This window comes from Homarus americanus, unplaced genomic scaffold (assembly GCF_018991925.1).
Source record: "Homarus americanus isolate GMGI-L3 unplaced genomic scaffold, GMGI_Hamer_2.0 scaffold48357, whole genome shotgun sequence".
In the NCBI taxonomy this organism is placed as follows: Eukaryota; Metazoa; Arthropoda; class Malacostraca; order Decapoda; family Nephropidae; genus Homarus; species Homarus americanus.
In genome coordinates this window covers 298518-315918 of record NW_024738983.1, presented here as the reverse complement: position 1 = coordinate 315918, position 17401 = coordinate 298518, and the positions used below count along the sequence as shown (strand labels likewise).

Below are 17401 nucleotides of genomic sequence, written 5' to 3'. Positions count from 1 at the left end.
AAGACTGAAACCATTTGCCCTTATCGGTAACGTAGTTAACCAGTTCGAGGCGCCCACCTCCTGTGCTATAGCTACTTTTTTTTTCAATTTTTCTGGAACCTGCAGCAATCGTTGCTGCAACTTTTCATTTTGGCAGTGCTGTCGATCTGTCGTAATGGACCTACGAATCTTATTTACTTCGCTGGTATCCACTTCCCCTGTTGCATTCTGGGCTATTATGTGGTCAGTGAGGGCTGCCGTGAGCTTAAGTGAATTTTGATGTTCAGTGGCAGCAATCTCCTCTGGATTAGTTAGTCCCATCCCTCCCAGTCTTGGTGGAAGTGCAAGAAGTGTTCTTTCTGCTGGGGTTAAGTCAGGGTGTTTCACTAGTTTGGGAATGAACTTGACACTGATGGCTTCTTCTAGAGGGTGGAGGAGGGGTCCGATCTCAGGGATGGTACGCTACTACTACTACTACTACTACTACTACTAGAATAACAACAATTTCAGACCAAACACATCCTCACGAGGCACTAGAGTAACGTGTGATGATAGTGGTATAGGGTGTGGCAGGAGAGAGACCGTATAAGCACCAGGAACCGCACAGTTACTAGAGGTCAGATCATTAATGAGCAAGTGGAGATAAAAGAGAACTTACCTGAAGAAAATGTCAAAGGTTAATGAACTTACGAACAGGTGGTGACCTTTTAAGTGAATTGCATTAACCATTGTTTTCTTTTTGTGTTATCTGTTGATGCTCCGATAGCTCTAACCTAACCTAACTTAACTATGTGTATAGATATATAAACAGGTGCTATACAACGCTATTCATTATTACCTACAGAGTATATTATTTCCTCTTTGCAGTCCCAATGTACGGTCATCACATCTTTCTTTACTTTATGGAAACTTTTGAAGACAATATTTCAACATTTGACAAAAAAAAAAAAAAAATATTCTTACCGACACAATCATAAGATATATCTGGTGTTTGAAATTGGTTCCTATCTCATTTGTTTATATTTCAGTCTTAAAAAGTTCTGATACTTTTTTGGGGGGGAGGGTGCCCATAATTCTTCAGACATTTTAAATTATAACTTTTATCGTTGTTCTCGAAAAAAAAATGTCTCCTATATTCAAGACGTCGTTGAAAATCCTGGGAAAAAAATTATTAGGGACTTTTAGTTCAGGAATAGATAGGGGGTTTGAGGCCAGTAGCGTAGGGATTAGGATCTAGTGGCTACGTGTGTATTTTTCCCAGGATGATCACTTATTATTATTATTTTTATTATTATTATTATTATTAATTTGGTTATCGTAAAGTGTTGCTATGTTGAGTTTGAGTTCATAGATAGTTAACTTGAGGACAATTCTGATCTTCGACTACAAGCTAAAGGTGTTAGGGGCAATATTTAATGGTGGTGTGATATCATATTTAACACTGCTGAGGTGATGATGTTAATAGCTTTTGTGGATATAATTTTTTGTTGTCGTTTCTGGCTGGCTGGTAAAGTGTGTGTGTGTGTGTGTGTGTGTGTGTGTGCAGCCACTTCACATTAACATCTAAATATAACACCCATGGCCTGAATACCTCCCCCAAAGATGATAATAATAATAATAATAATAATAATAATAATAATAATAATAATGATAATAAAACCCATCTACAGTATTACTATTTTATTCACATTTTATCCCCTCACTCATGTCTTGCCTCCTCTCCCCTCCCTCAACTATGTACGGGAGCCCGGCTAGCCACGGTCGACAACATGCCTTGTATGATGGCGGCGAACCAACCCCAAAACAGCCATCCTGTCTCGGATATAACAAAGAATGTGCTTGTCCGGATGTGAACCACCTTCCCTACCCCTCCCCCCTCCCTACCCCTCCCCTCTCTACCCCTTCCCCTCCCCTACCCCTCCTCTCTGCCCCTACCCCTCCCTACCCCTCCTCTCTCTGCCCCCTACCCCTACCCCTCTACCCCTCCCCTCTCTACCCCCTACCCCTCCCCTACCCCTCCTCTCTCTACCCCCCTACCCCTCCCCCCCTCCCCTACCCCTCCCCTCTCTACCCCCCTACCCCCTCCCCTACCCCCTCCTCTCTCTACCCCCTACCCCTCCCCCCCTCCCCACCCCTCCCCTCTCCTACCCCCCTACCCCTCCCCTCTCTACCCCCTCCCCCTCCCCCCTCCCCTCCTCTACCCCTACCCCCTCCCCTACCCCTCCCCACCTCTACCCCCCTACCCCTTCCCTCTCCCCCTCTCTACCCCCCTACCCCCCTCCCTACCCTCCCTCTCTCTACCCCCCTACCCTCTCTCTACCCTCCTCCTCTACCCCCCCCTACCCCTCCTCTACCCCCTACCCTCCTCCTCTACCCTCCCCTCTCTACCCCCTCCTCTCTACCCCTCCTCTCCCTACCCCCCTCCTTTCTCTGTCTCTCTGGCCCAGGTCGAATGGCTTCTGCTGGCCTCTCATCTTACGTGTACAGTCTGGTTGAAGTTCTTTTTGTTGGTAAATAGTCAAGTCTTATGTTTTCCTGATATATATATTTTGATCTTCAGAGTTTTACTACCAGAAAAATGCCTTAACTTCCTCCTCCAACTCTGACGTTACTGGGAGTTAGGGTATTTTCCCCTACGATGATTCAGGAATAATTGAATGTTGTGGGGAGTTTTTCTTTCTTTCTTTCCCTCTCGTCTTACACCGATACTGACTTTGATGGGATTTCTGTGTTTTTCCGAGAGATTACTTAATAGTGTTTTTTTTTTTCGTTGATGGGGATTGTTTTTTTTTTTTACACAATTGGGAATAGAATTGTAAATAAGTTGGTTATTTTTTTACGGAATTTTTTTTTTTTCTACATAATTTGGAGGAAAATTTTTAAATATTTTGAATATTTTTTTTTACATGATACGTAATTATTTTTGTTATGTTTTGTTTTTAAAATTTTCAAGCATGTTATTGTTTTTTTTATGGTGTTTTATATAATAATTTTGTGGTATTGTTTACGAAGAATCTGTCATAGTTGGGTGAGGTTAAGGTTAGGTTAGGTTAGGTTTGGTTTGGTTTGGTTAAAGTTATTTCAGGTTAGGTTAGGTGACGATTATTTTAGGTCAAGTTAGATTAGGTTAGCATAAGGTTAAGGACGGTCGGGTGACGGGCAAGTCGAAGAGAATGATTGAAACCCGCCTTTTGACGCACTCATTATTTATTGATGTGGTCAAAAACCTGCAGAGAACAAGAGGTTCATTAGTATTACATGGTGATCCATCTGATGCATAAATAGTTAGTCTCACACATTTTTATCTTAACTACATAAGATCATTAAACATAGTGACATAATACAAAGTACATAACTTTATTAATCTTAGTTGCGCTTCATTCCACATTATCTTATTACTCCAGAGTAGGGCAGGAAACGAGTAGTCATATTATTCTATAACATCACGTTATTACGAGCATAATTAGTCCACAATGTTTCGGTACTGAGGGGTACGTCATCACGTAGGCTGTACTTACAAGGGCGGGTCAGTGTAAATCAGTTGTTCCAAGAGACAACAGTACTGCGTAAATTGTCTTAGCACAAAACTCAGGGACAGGATTGTGAGTTGGTGTGTTCACTACACTCGATGGGGTGGCACGATACTACGTGCCAGAGGTGTCCCGAGCCCCTATCTATGGTCATAACAATGAAACGCTTGTTGTATGGCTGCGGCGGCCATAGAACAGTCTACAGTCAACAAGGGAGGTCGCGGCGTACGTGGTCGTAGGCTGAGAGATTTATATCTGTTTGAGTAAGATGACACTCGTAGACGGCACATCGGTTGAGGTGCTGAGAGACACTCAGTGCTGAGTGGAGGTGCTGAAGGCACCTTAACCTCACCTAAACATACTTAATCTAACCTAACCTAACCTGAAATAACCTTAACCTAACATAACCTTCATACTGCGTCACGTCCTTGAATCCTACACAGTTCCATCGGCGACTTAAGGAACTTTGGGGAAATTTTCTTCAGGAGGATATTGAAGACCTGGGGGAAGGGGGAAGGAGGGAGGATTAAGAGGGGGGGTGATTGAAGATGAAAGGGGATAAGGGGGAGGGGAGAGGGGGAGGGTTGAAGATAAGGAGAGGGTTAAGGGTGGAGGAGATTGAAGATAATGGGGTAAGGGGCAGGTATTTGAAGAGGGGAGCTGAGGGGAATGGTGATATGAGGAAAAGGGGGGGAAGGGGAGGAGAGACGTTAAAGAGAGAGAGAGAGAGAGAGAGAGAGAGAGAGAGAGAGAGAGAGAGAGGAAATGTGGGAGAATGATGAAAACAATGATTATAGTGAATGGATAATTTAATACGTAATTACAGCCTCAGGGTTTTACGATAAGAGCCGCGCGCCTATAACACAAGCTATAATCAGCCTCAGGGGTCTAGTCTTAACGCTACTTTAACGCCATTAATCCATAATTGTTATTAGCCATTTAGTAAAACATTTTAATGGCCCGAATATACTGTATATACCGTAACTACCAAACACCTGTGCATTGTAATTGACTCTCAGGTAGATGGGCTGTTGTGGTGGTGGTGGTGGTGATGATGGTGATGATGGTGGTGATTATAGGTGGTTGTAGTGGTAGTTTTGTGCTGTTTGGTGGTTGTGGAGGAATAGACGATGGTAGGGAATAAAGCCTTAATAATAAAGGAGGAATAGAGATGGTTGGGAATAAAGGCGTAAATGGCATGGATCAGAAATTATAAAGTTAAGAGAACATTAATAGGATAGACTCACCTGATGTTGGCCATTAAGGTGATGTACACAGACACACCCTCGTCTCACCCCCTAGTTGGTTTTTTTTTTCTATCCACTCTCATGTACTCGACACTAACTTGTACTCTGGTATATGTACTAATTGTCTTGTAACTCGGGATTTGTACTCAAGATATTTTCAAGATTTGTACTCAAGATACACTCGAGATTTGTACTCAAGATTTGTACTCAAGGTTTGTACTCAAGAATTGTACTCATAACATATGTTTGTGATTTGTATTCTGTGTGCTCTTAACTTGTACTCTGAGAGGCAAAATGTAAGCTGCGAGTGAGAGTGAGAGATAGTGAGGGGGTGAGAGTGAGAGATAGTGAGGGGGTGAGAGTGAGAGATAGTGAGGGAGTGAGAGTGAGTGAGTAGGAGGGTGAGAGTGAGATGGTGAGGAGTGAGAGTGAGTGAGGTGAGGATGGTGAGGTGAGTGAGAGATAGTGAGAGTGAGGGGAGGAGGGTGAGCGCTGAGACGAGATAAAGTGAGCTAGTTATGAGAATGAGAGACAAGTGAACTACGAGAGGCAGGGTGAGGGAGGGAGGGAATGGTCGCCGGTGTCCTTGACAATTATGGTAAAATATCCTCCATCTCCGACCCCCTTGCTTTTTTTTTAACCCTCCTGACGACGTTATATGTTATGCCTGCTGGGGAGGTGGCCACAAAAGCACCAAGGAGTCATCATGTCGACGGCGGGATAGACACGCCTATGGATAGACGGACCCCTTAGACGGACCCCTTACTAGCCCACTAATAGACGGACCCCTTAGACGGACCCCTTACTAGCCCACTAATAGACGGACCCCTTAGACGGACCCCTTACTAGCCCACTAATAGACGGACGGGCCCTTAGACGGACCCCTTACTAGCCCACTAATAGACGGACCCCTTAGACGGACCCCTTACTAGCCCACTAATAGACGGACCCCTTAGACGGACCCCTTACTAGCCCACTAATAGACGGATCCCTTAGACGGACCCCTTACTAGCCCATTAATAGACGGACCTATGACTAGCCCACTGATGGATTCACGAATTTTGAGCAAACGGTTATAGACCCTTGATCAGACAGAACTAGACGTTATGTGTAAGCTAATGCTGTAAACGTTAGTAAATTAATAAACTATATTATAAAGTATTTGAGGAATATTGTGTACGAACTATTGTTATGTGATATACTTATACAAGGCCAGCGTGTCGACCAACCTCCCAGTTCAACCCGGACACAAAACTCAAACCTCTTCCACGTATAATCTTTATTGGTTCTCGTTCTTGTAAGGTCTAAGGATGGGAAGTGATTCCTTACTCGTAAATAAGGACTTGATCTTCTGGTTACGATGTTAGGAATTTTTTTTTGGGTGGGATTTTGTTTATAGTTTAAAGGTGTAATGAGTGAGGTGAGATCAATAGCCTGATCGCATTAAGTATTCAGGTGATGGATTGTGAAGGTGTTTAATTAATTATATATTATGTGTTTGGAGTAAAGGTGTTATCTATTTATTTAAATTTGTATATAATTGGGAGAAATAGTTTGAGTTATTTTCACAATTTTAATGATGTTTTGGGGTAAAAGTTGAAAGTTTGAGAGTAAAAGAGAAAGTAACACACACACACACACACGCACACGCAAACACACACACACACATACACACACACACACACACACACACACACACACACATTGGTCATCACAGCTGAGAGTAACTTCCTCCTTATGGTCAGCTGGGCATACTTTGTTTTAAAAGCTCATTTGATAATTTTGGTCTTCTTTTTAGTAATGTGTGTGTGTGACAAATAATAATGTGTGTGTGTGTGTGTGTGTGTGTGTGTGTGTGTGTGTGTGTGTATGAGGAACACCCTCATATTTACCTGATAAACGCAAGAAAAGTATATTTTTGGTGTTGGTGTTTCGGCGCGACACCACCACCACAGAACGTCTAAGCCGAGGACTGGGGAGTGGAGGCTTATAACTGAACCCCAGGGAACACCAAACACAGGGAGTAGGGAGGTTTATAATTGAACCCCTGGGAACACCAAACACAGGGAGTAGGGAGGTTTATAATTGAACCCCTGGGAACACCAAACACAGGGAGTGGGGAGGCTTATAACTGAACCCCAGGGAACACCAAACACAGGGAGTGGGGAGGTTTATAATTGAACCCGTAAAACACGAGCCTAAATCCCCCTGTTTGTTTGTTTGTTTTAGTCTGCATGAAGGGACCAGCTTGATATATTCCCCCTGTGTTCTTGACATGTATAATTTTTACATATTTATTTATGGTTTATGTATGTAAATGATATATGGGACACAGTTAGCTCTTCCTTCCCAGTGAGTTTTATAATTTGTTGATATATGCTTGTGACGTGTGGTATAAGGTATAAGGTATATTGTGACGTGTGGTATAAGGTATAAAAGAGTATATTGTGACGTGTGGTATAAGATATAAGGTATATTGTGACGTGTGATATAAGGTATATTGTGACGTGTGGTATAAGGTATAAGGTATATTGTGACGTGTGGTATAAGGTATAAGGTATATTGTGACGTGTGGTATAAGGTATATTGTGACGTGTGGTATAAGGTATATTGTGACGTGTGGTATAAGGTATAAGGTATATTGTGACGTGTGGTATAAGGTATATTGTGACTGATAATGGTACTCCAGGTATATTGGCGTGTGGTATATGGTATATTGTGACGTGTGGTATAAGGTATAAGGTATATTGTGACGTGTGGTATAAGGTATATTGTGACGTGTGGTATAAGGTATATTGTGACGTGTGGTATAAGGTATAAGGTATAAGGTATAGTACAGAGCTGTTCTTATGGCCTCTGTATTGGTTATTGGTATATTGGAATTAATCTGATTTGTAATAGAGGATTTGTTATATGATATATTTACATAATTATTTCTTCCCACAATAAACCATATTTTATTGAATTGTGGTTTGATCTTTTTTTTTTTTATAAAGATTAATGATGTAAATTATCAAGATGTCTGTAGTGTTTTAATAAGGTTTATGCTTTATTTACAATTATTATTTCAAACCATGACAAGAAATATATCCATAAATTATCATCATTTTCTTATATTGTCAGGAACTCGATTTATAAGTTCGGGTTTATTTCTGGTAATATCTGGAGCAGGTAGAGGGTCTTAATTATCCCAACACAGGTAATTATATCATTTATTAAGGTGTGCTCGTGTAGGTGTAGGTGTGTGTGTGTGTGTGTGTGTGTGTGTGTGTGTGTTTTAATGGATTCAAAGGTTAACATAAGTGATCACCAAGATATATGTAATTAATATTATAAGTGTGGGTCTATTTACAGTTGTATCTAGAAGGTTGAGGAACTGAAGCCGTCTAATCTCGAGAATGAAATTGGGTGGTTAATTGGATTAGCGCATTTGCCAGGCTATGGTGTGTGACTGTGGCTGGGAGGGTAATGGTGCGAGTGTGTGTGTGTGTGTGTGTGTGTGTGTGTGTGTGTGTGTGTGTGTGTGTGTTAGCAATTAAACTGTAGGAAGCAGAAGAAATCAGGGAATTGAATTTTTTGTGCACAGAATTACACAATGGCAAACTCCTAATTACTGCCGAGACACTAGTTTAAAGCTGTGATTATTCCGCGAGTCATAGAGTGTCTCAGTAAACATTTATCTTGTCGAAATATAATCACAGAAATGTATAATTATAATTAATATTAAATGGATGCATTCGTTATGTACAATAGTTAGACTTCAGATGCCTTAATTAAAATGTTTCAATCACATCTTGAACTGATGACGTCATGAACACACGAGGAATGCCTTGAGCAGGAGTAGAGGAAAGTGTAGGGGGAGGAGGGGGGTTAGGTGAGGGAAGTGGAAGGGGATGATGCCTAGTGACCGGGGAGCTGTGCATCAAAACACACACACCATAAAGACCATTTTACTGTCGGAGGGTAAAGTTTCTCCAATTGTAAGAGGCACAATGTTTGGTGTGTGTGTGTGTGTGTGTGTGTGTGTGTGTGTGTGTGTGTGTGTGTGTGTGTGTGTGTGTGTGTTAGGCCGCCATCCACCTTACTAGGGAATAACTCTGGCGCAGCTCACGTCTTGGAAAGATGTACAAGCAGAGAGAGAGTGAGAGAGAGTTGGAGGTGTGTCCCTTGTGGCTGGTCTAGATGGGACTCCACTTTAAAGAGAGAGACTGAGCGGTTCGTGAATAAGGCTCCACTGCTTGCTGGCGTTTCAAAGGAAGCACCCGTGAGAAAGATTGCTAAGTCGGGTGACCTGAGGAGCCTTTATGCCTCTGAAAAGCCAGTTCAACCTTCCCCAAAAAGTTTACGCTCTCCCGAACGTTAATTCCTTGGAACTCTGAGAACATGTGGAAGGAATTCTTGGCTAGCTTCACAGGATCGAGGAACTGTGATGAGTGTGAGTCTTAGTTGATCACCTGGTGTGGGCGAGTGGTAACAGGACTCAGCTAACTCAACCATTCAATTTCATGATCAATTTGAGTTGATGAATTTGTGGTATTGCCTATTGTATTGTTAATATCTACGTCTGTTGTTAGCTTAGATTAGGGTCGATTATATTATACTAGGTTAGGTTAGGTTAGGTTAGGTTAGGTTAGGTTGGGTTGGGTTAGGTTAGGTTAGGTTAGGTTAGGTTAGGTTAGGTTAGGTTAGGTTAGGTTACATATAATTAAAATTTAGATAGGTATTTTCTATATGATTTGATATGTTTTAAGTTTAGTCTGATCCTATTGTTATTTTTTTACCTAACCTAACCTAACCTAACCTAACCTAACCTAACCTAACCTAACCCAACCTAACCTAACCTAACCCAATCCAACCAAGCCTTATCTCGATAAAACTATACCTACCTCGAAATGATCCAACACCTTTTGGATAACTGACTCGGCTGAAACAATATTGTAGTCGCTGTTTCCTGAAGATCGTTTATCTTTATGCCGGTGATGGATATTCCTCTTGGTGATAACTGACGGGAGAGCTCGAGCAGTGTTCCTTCTTGTAAGTGTGCGTTAGAATATCCTCCAGTTTTGTCTTCGGAGTGATATTCTTCCTCGTTAATCATTTGGTAGGTAGTCGGCAGCTACCAAACAGGGAGGTACTACTGCCTGGGAAGATATTGGAAACATAATGTGTTGTCTAATGGTAGACCCTGCTGCCATATGTGACCAAGTCCCAGGTCGCTGATCTGACTTTCTGCCTCATTTACACACAATTGCAGGGTCTCAATTGTTTCTCTTACTTGACAACACAACACACACATATCGTTTCTCACTACAGTATTTATATATTTTTTAATTTTTGCATTTATTTATGCACTTTATGATGACTATCTAGCCCTAATGACTACCTCCCCATGATGACTACCTCCCCATGATGACTACCTCCATGATGACTACCTCCCATGATGACTACCTCTCCATGATGACTACCTCCCAAGATGACTACCTCCATGATGACTACCTCCCAATGATAACACTACTCCCAATGATGACTACCTCCCCATGATGACTACTCTCTCCATGATGACTACTCCCAATGATGACTACCTCTCCATGATGACTAATTTCCAATGATGACTACTCCCCATGATGACTACCTCCCATGATGACCACCTCCCAATGATGACTACCTCCCAATGATGACTACCTCCCATGATGACTACCTCCCAATGATGACTACCTCCCATGATGACTACCTCCCATGATGACTACTCCCCATGATGACTACACCTCCATGATGACTTCCTCCATGATGACTACCTCCATGATAACTACTCCCAATGATGACTACCTCCCATGATGACCATCATCGATGACTACCTCCCCATGATGACCAATTCCCCAACGATGACTACTCCCCATGATGGCTGTCTCTCCATGATGACTACCTCCTAAGATGACTACCCCCCATGATGACGACACCCCCCATGATGACTACCTCCCATGATACTACCTCCCATGATGACTACCTCCCCATGATGACTACCTTCCATACCAACCACCTCCCTCGCCTCCCCCTCCCATGAAGCCTCTGTAGTTCCACATGAGACCACGCCTTCCCATAACAACGGCCTCCTCCAGTTCCTCATGTATGACCCCTGCCACTCCCTCTTCCCTACCCTGCCACTCCTCCCTCCCCCATACAACACTTGTGCCTCCACTTCCGCCGCTGAGGCCTGCTGCAAGTAATGGCACCATTCTTTGTTGTTCCTCTTCGTCGACGCAGCTGATTGATATTCTCTCTCTCTGCATCTGTTTATTGGTGCCTTCTCATATTTTTTCTCTCATATTGCCTGCTGCGAGAAAGTGAATCTCTCTCTCTCTCTCTCTCTCTCTCTCTTCTCTCAAGTCAAATTATACATATTACACACACACACACACACACACACACACTATACTTACATATAGGCCTACTGTACGTGTGTGTATGTTACCATCAGCGTGTGTTAACCATTGCCTTGTCGTCTTTCCCAGGAACTGTTTCGGAACGATCAGCGGGTGTCGCTCTCTCTGACGCGGCTGGCTGTCGCGGCCTCAGGTCAGTACCGCTGTGAGGTCATCGCTGAGCATCCCAGCTTCCGTACTGAGGTCTCCGCCGCCATTATGACCGTCCTAAGTGAGTACCTCTCTCTCTCTCTCTCTCTCTCTCTCTCTCTCTCAAGTCAAATAATATTATCTCCTGACAACTAAATGATGACCTGTGACCGCCAGGTATAAAGTAGTTTTGTTCTGATTGGCTGGGCGTGTTATGTGATAAACTTTCTAGGTGTTTTTTTTTTCATCCTGCAACAACGTACTTCTTTTCAACCATATATAATGCTCTTCAACCTTATATAATGCTCTTCAACCCTATATAATGCTCTTCAACCCTATATAATGCTCTTCAACCCTATATAATGCTCTTCAACCCTATATAATGCTCTTCAACCCTATATAATGCTCTTAAACCCTATATAATGCTCTTAAACCCTATATAATGCTCTTAAGCCCTATATAATGCTCTTCAACCCTATATAATGCTCTTAAACCCTATATAATGCTCTTAAACCCTATATAATGCTCTTCAACCCTACATAATGCTCTTAAAGCCTATATAATGCTCTTCAACCCTACATAATGCTCTTAAACCCTATATAATGCTCTTAAACCCTATATAATGCTCTTCAACCCTATATAATGCTCTTAAACCCTATATAATACTCTTAAACCTTATATTAAACTCTTAAACCCTATATAATGCTCTTCAACCCTAAATAATGCTCTCCAACCCTCTATAGTGCTCTTCAACTCTCTTACTTTGATCCACTGGTATGTTTATACTGTAGATAGGTGCTCCTTGCCTCCCTTCTTCCCTGACCCCCTCCCTCAGGTGTGCCCAGGCCTGACCCGACCCCCCCCCCGCCACCTCCCTCAGGTGTGCCCAGGGAGATCTCCGCCTTGAGTGCTTTTACCTGTGGCATCTCTCCCTAATACAAGACCGGAAATTAAACTGTGATGGATCTACTTTTTTTTTCACTTATAAATATTATTTTTACACTATTACATTTTTGGTCACTTATTTTTGTTACACTACACAGGTGACGCGACGCAATTTACATGATTACTTTGGACAATGATTAATATTTGAGGTAGAATGAGTTAAAATGTTTTAAAATGTATATGAATGTTTAAGAATGTTTTAAGAATATTTCCTCTGCACAATATAGGGATGATAGAGAAAGGATTATGTTTACGTGTGATTATTTGTAAGTATAGTTTTGTGTTTGATAAGACTTAAAGCTTATTTTTCCTCGGTAACTTGTTGGTTTTAAGGCTCGTTGATCACTGCTTGGGTCAACAGGTGCACAACCAATCATAGAGGAGATCATCTTGTCGATTCTGTTTCGATTGGTCCTTGAAAATACTGTGGTTGGATGGGGTAAATCTCTCTCTCTCTCTCTCTTCACACACACACACACACACACACACACACACACACACACACACACACACCTTAATTCCTGTAACAAGGTGTGTGTGTGTGTGTGTGTGTGTGTGTGTGTGTGTGTGTGTGTCACCCCTGACTGATGTGATCATTCGACTGTAACACTTAATCCATGTTACTTCTTCCTCCACTGTGTCAAACTCCCCACGTTACCCTCCCCACTGTGTCAAACTCCCCACGTTACTCTCCCCACTGTGTCAAACTCCCCACGTTATCCTCCCCACTGTGTCAAACTCCCCACGTTACCCTCCCCCACTGCACCCAAACCTCATTACTCTCCCCACTGCACCAAACTCCCACGTTACCCTCCCCACTGCACCAAACTCCCCCACGTTACCCCCTCCCCACTGTGTCAAACTCCCCACGTTACTCTCCCACTGTGTCAAACTCCCACGTTACCCTCCCACTGCACCAAACTCCCACATTACTCTCCCCACTGCACCAACTCCCACGTTACTCCTCCCACTGCACCAAACTCCCACGTTACCCTCCCCCACTGTGTCAAACTCTCACGCTACTCTCCCTCATCAGCCAAACTCCCCACGTTATCCTCCCCCAGTACCACCTCTCTACTATAGGTATATTTTAAGATTGTAGATGAGGCAAGGAAGACGTGTGTTTCCGCCCCGCTGAGAAGTCTATCACGTAATGGAGTCGCATCGGGGGTGAGGGGTGGGAGGCAAGGAAGAGGGGAGGAGAGGGGAGAGGAAGGAGACAGGGATAAGAGGAGAGAGGCAGGGAGGAGGGGGTGGTAGGAGAGGGAGGCAGAGATGAGAGGGGAGTGGCAAGTATGAGGGGAGAGAGACAAGTTTGAGGGGAGTGAAGCAGGTATGAGGGGAGAGAGGTAGGTATGAGGGGAGAGGCAGATTAATTGCTGGCAGGGGGAGTTGGAAGCACCGGATGTACGGCTGTGTTAAAATAGAAGGTTACTTGTCATGGGTAAGGGAGAGGTGCCCGGTTCTGGTAAAAGTGAGAGAGAGAGAGAGAGAGAGAGAGAGAGAGAGAGAGAGAGAGAGAGAGAGAGATGTACCATATACTACAGAAGCTTAAAATATTCATAGAACAACGAGGAAAAGCTTTACTAGACCCGACAGTAGTGACGAGATTGAAATTGAAATTGACGGTGGTGAATCGAATGACTTTACTGGTCGTGTCCGCCAGACTGTTAAGCACCTCGTCCTCCGTTGGTTAGGTTAGGTTTTAAGACTTGAATTTGATACTGAATTTAACTATTAAGAATGAGTACAGTATTGTTATCTTTTGCCGGTGATCACTTTAGATAACACAAAAACTATAATGAGTGTTTTTTTTTTTTTTTTTTGGGGGGGGGGGCAAGACATGACTCATAAAAGCAAACAAAATTGTCTCTTTTTTTATGAATTAATACATTTCATAGAGAATTAGTTAAGTAAATAAACCCATTAAAATATTCCTCGTTTGGCCACAAGAGTTGAGAGCCATCCATTTAACTCACAAATAAACACCCACTGAGAATAACTTAAACACGAAGAAAAAAAATTAAAATCATCTCGTAATTTAAATGGTTAAAAAAACAAAAATGTTAATGCATATGTCAGTTATCTCCTAGTTGTGGATGATAAGAAATTAACATTGAAATTAAACCAGGTCAAGTTTCACAGTGTAGAAGGACAAAGGTATTTAACATGGTCAGTGATGAATAATACAGTACACACAGGTAAGGTAAAAGTTTTGATATATCATAATTAACCCTTACCTAGCTGGCTTATGATACCATGGTAACTCTCTCTCTCTCTCTCTCTCTCCACAATACCACTGCTGTTATGTGTGCGTGCGTGTGACCTACCGAGCTCATGTTTGGAGTTGGCAGTTTAATTGTTACTGCCGGAGGAATGAAGTTGTAGCACTCGACTATGTGTTACCCCTCATGGGACACACACACATACACACACACACACACACACACACACACACACACACACTCACACACACACACACACACACACACACACACACACACACACACACACCTACACCTACACCCACACCCACACCCACACACACCGTTGACTGGCGTTAAATATAATTATATGTATTTATATATTATGTATTTGGAAAACTCATTACCATATATTTGTAATTGTGTATGTATGTATGTATGTATGTATGTATGTATGTATGTATGTATGTATGGATGAATGGATGGATGGATGGATGGATGTTCCGTTGCCGTCTAGTGTATAGGATTGATATTCTGGTATATTTAGTTCACGTCTCACTTAATCTCTCCCTTGTGGTGGCGGCGGCGTGGGGCAACACAAGCATGCAGAGGAAGTCCCGTGAGCAGATAATGTGAGCCGCATTAACAACAAAAGCCTGGATCAGTATAATAGATTGGCGGTGCAAGACTATTCTCCTCCTCCTCCTCTCCCCCTCCTCCTCTTCCTTCTCCTCCTCCCCCTCCTCCTTCTTTTCCTCCTCCTCCTCCTCCTCCTCCACCCATCACCCCCTTCCCCCACCACCCCCACCAGTCAGGAATTCAGGTGCCCGCGAGGTCTTAGCTGGGGGTAAAGTCGTAATTAGCGACCTGACGGATCCTGACACTAAAAGCTAAATTGCCAGGTGCTTCATAATGGTTGCCACACGGAAGCCTCGGAAACTTCCTCCTCCTCCTCCTCTTCCTCCTCCTCCTCTTCTTCTTCCTCCTCCTCCTCCTCCTTCTGTTCCTCCTTCTCCTATTACCACTACTACCACCCTCTCCACCACCCCCCACAATCCCCTTTAAAGGTCCTATGCTCTTGTTGTTATGCGGTAATCTGAGTGACTTACCGGGAGGGTGTATGTTGTTGTTGTTGTTGTTGTTGTTGTTGTGGTAAAGCTGACTCCCCTTCTGACGAGAGAGAGATAGAGATAGTGTCAGCAGCTTCGCCTAGCCTATAACCTCTGAGGCAGCTGACTAACGGAGGTATGTCGTCAGCATCTCGGTAATCCCCAACTTGATATTGAATAAAAAAAAAAAAAAATAATTCATCATTTTTCGATCTTTCTCAGTGTACCATAACAGAATCATCGCTGTTGTGTATACTACATTAACAGGTTATTAAGAGTAATACTAAGGATATGGTGATTGAAAACTCCTTGTTCACCTGGAAAAAATTTATCAATATAGATATAAAAAGGAACACCTGTATTTTTTTTTTAATTATTACAGGTGAATAGAGACTTTTTGAATTACCTGTATTATTATGTATCGTGGAGGTAGGGAAGGGGGGGGGGGATTTAGGGAGGAGGAGAGGGATTAGAATATATGTGAAAGAGGTGTGGGAAGTTACACAAGGTGGATAGGATTAGGGATTCACACTGTAACTATTTTCACAGGTAATTTTTTTTTTTACCTTTGTCACGACTGTTATTTTTACCTATGTTGCAGCTGTTATTTTTACCTGTCGTAATTGTCCTTTTTATCTCGGTCATAACTGTTATTTTTACCTCTGTCAAAACTGAACTTTTTACCTCTTGTCATAACTGTTATTTTTACTTCTGTCAAAACTGTCATTTTTACCGGCCACAACTCATTTTATCTGTCTTAACTGTCATTTTTCACCTGTCACTGCTGCCCCTTTCATTTCACGTACCTGTCATTTTCACCTGTCACTGTCACTTTTATTTCACTTACCTGTCATTTTCACCTGTCACTGCTGTCCTTTTCATTTCACTGACCTGTCATCTTCACCTGTCAACTGTCATTTTTACCTGTCACTGCCGTCCATTTCATTTCACTGACCTGTCATTTTCACCTGTCTATCTGACCTCATCTCTCCACACAGCCGTCTATTTTTAGCTTTTGTCGCCGCTATTTTTCATGTGACACTTTTTTGTTACCCTCTTGATGGCTGCAGCTGGAAGGGGTGTTGCTGTCTGTCTGTCTGTCTGTCTGTTTGTCTGTCAGTCAGTTAAGTAATTTGTTTACTTTTAGCTATATGATGTCTCCGGAATACAGATAAATAACCATTTATATAGTCATCCAGTTAATTGTGGTCCAGTTAATTGTGGTCCAGTTAACAGTCATCCAGTTAACCATATAGTATTCCTGACCTAAGGATCTGAACTGTGTCTGATAAGTTTTCAGTGTTATAAACAGCTTATTGATAATAAAATAATAAAAAATAAAGATAATATTAATGATGATGATAATATTTATAATGATGATAATAATAATAATAATAATAATAATAATAATAATAATAATAATAATAATAATAATAATAACACTCCCAATTAAATTTTGTTATCATTTATTTAACTATACAGTATACGGTAAGAGGTTTAAATATTTTGTGTACCAAGTTTGTGTGTTACGTTTTAGGTAAAATTGATTACTAGTTATTTCAGTGTCTCGTTAAGGTGTTATGGTTCTTGAACTTGTTAAAAATTATGTCATTCACCAGTAAGTATATATGATGATAATTGTGTTCAGCGAAGCACCCCCACCTGAAGCAATTTGTTCAACAATTTACGTAATTAGAATAACGTTGAAGTTACATAAAAGCTGCAATTAACTATGTTCACTCCTGCGTGTTGAACTTCCATCATGGGAAGAACATGATAGGGTTGGTAATAAGTAGTGGTGGGCCTTGGAGGAGGAGG

At 42.1% G+C, this 17401-nt stretch overlaps 1 protein-coding gene across 1 annotated transcript in view; it reads left to right on the top strand.

The window, feature by feature from the left end:
- The window catches only part of LOC121874401, a 247819-nt gene that overhangs the window by 32277 nt on the left and 198141 nt on the right, over window positions 1-17401 (top strand). The window contains exon 3 of the mRNA XM_042378536.1: window positions 11266-11407. Coding sequence (XP_042234470.1) covers window positions 11266-11407 — 142 coding nt within the window. The remainder of the gene's footprint in view (window positions 1-11265; window positions 11408-17401) is intronic.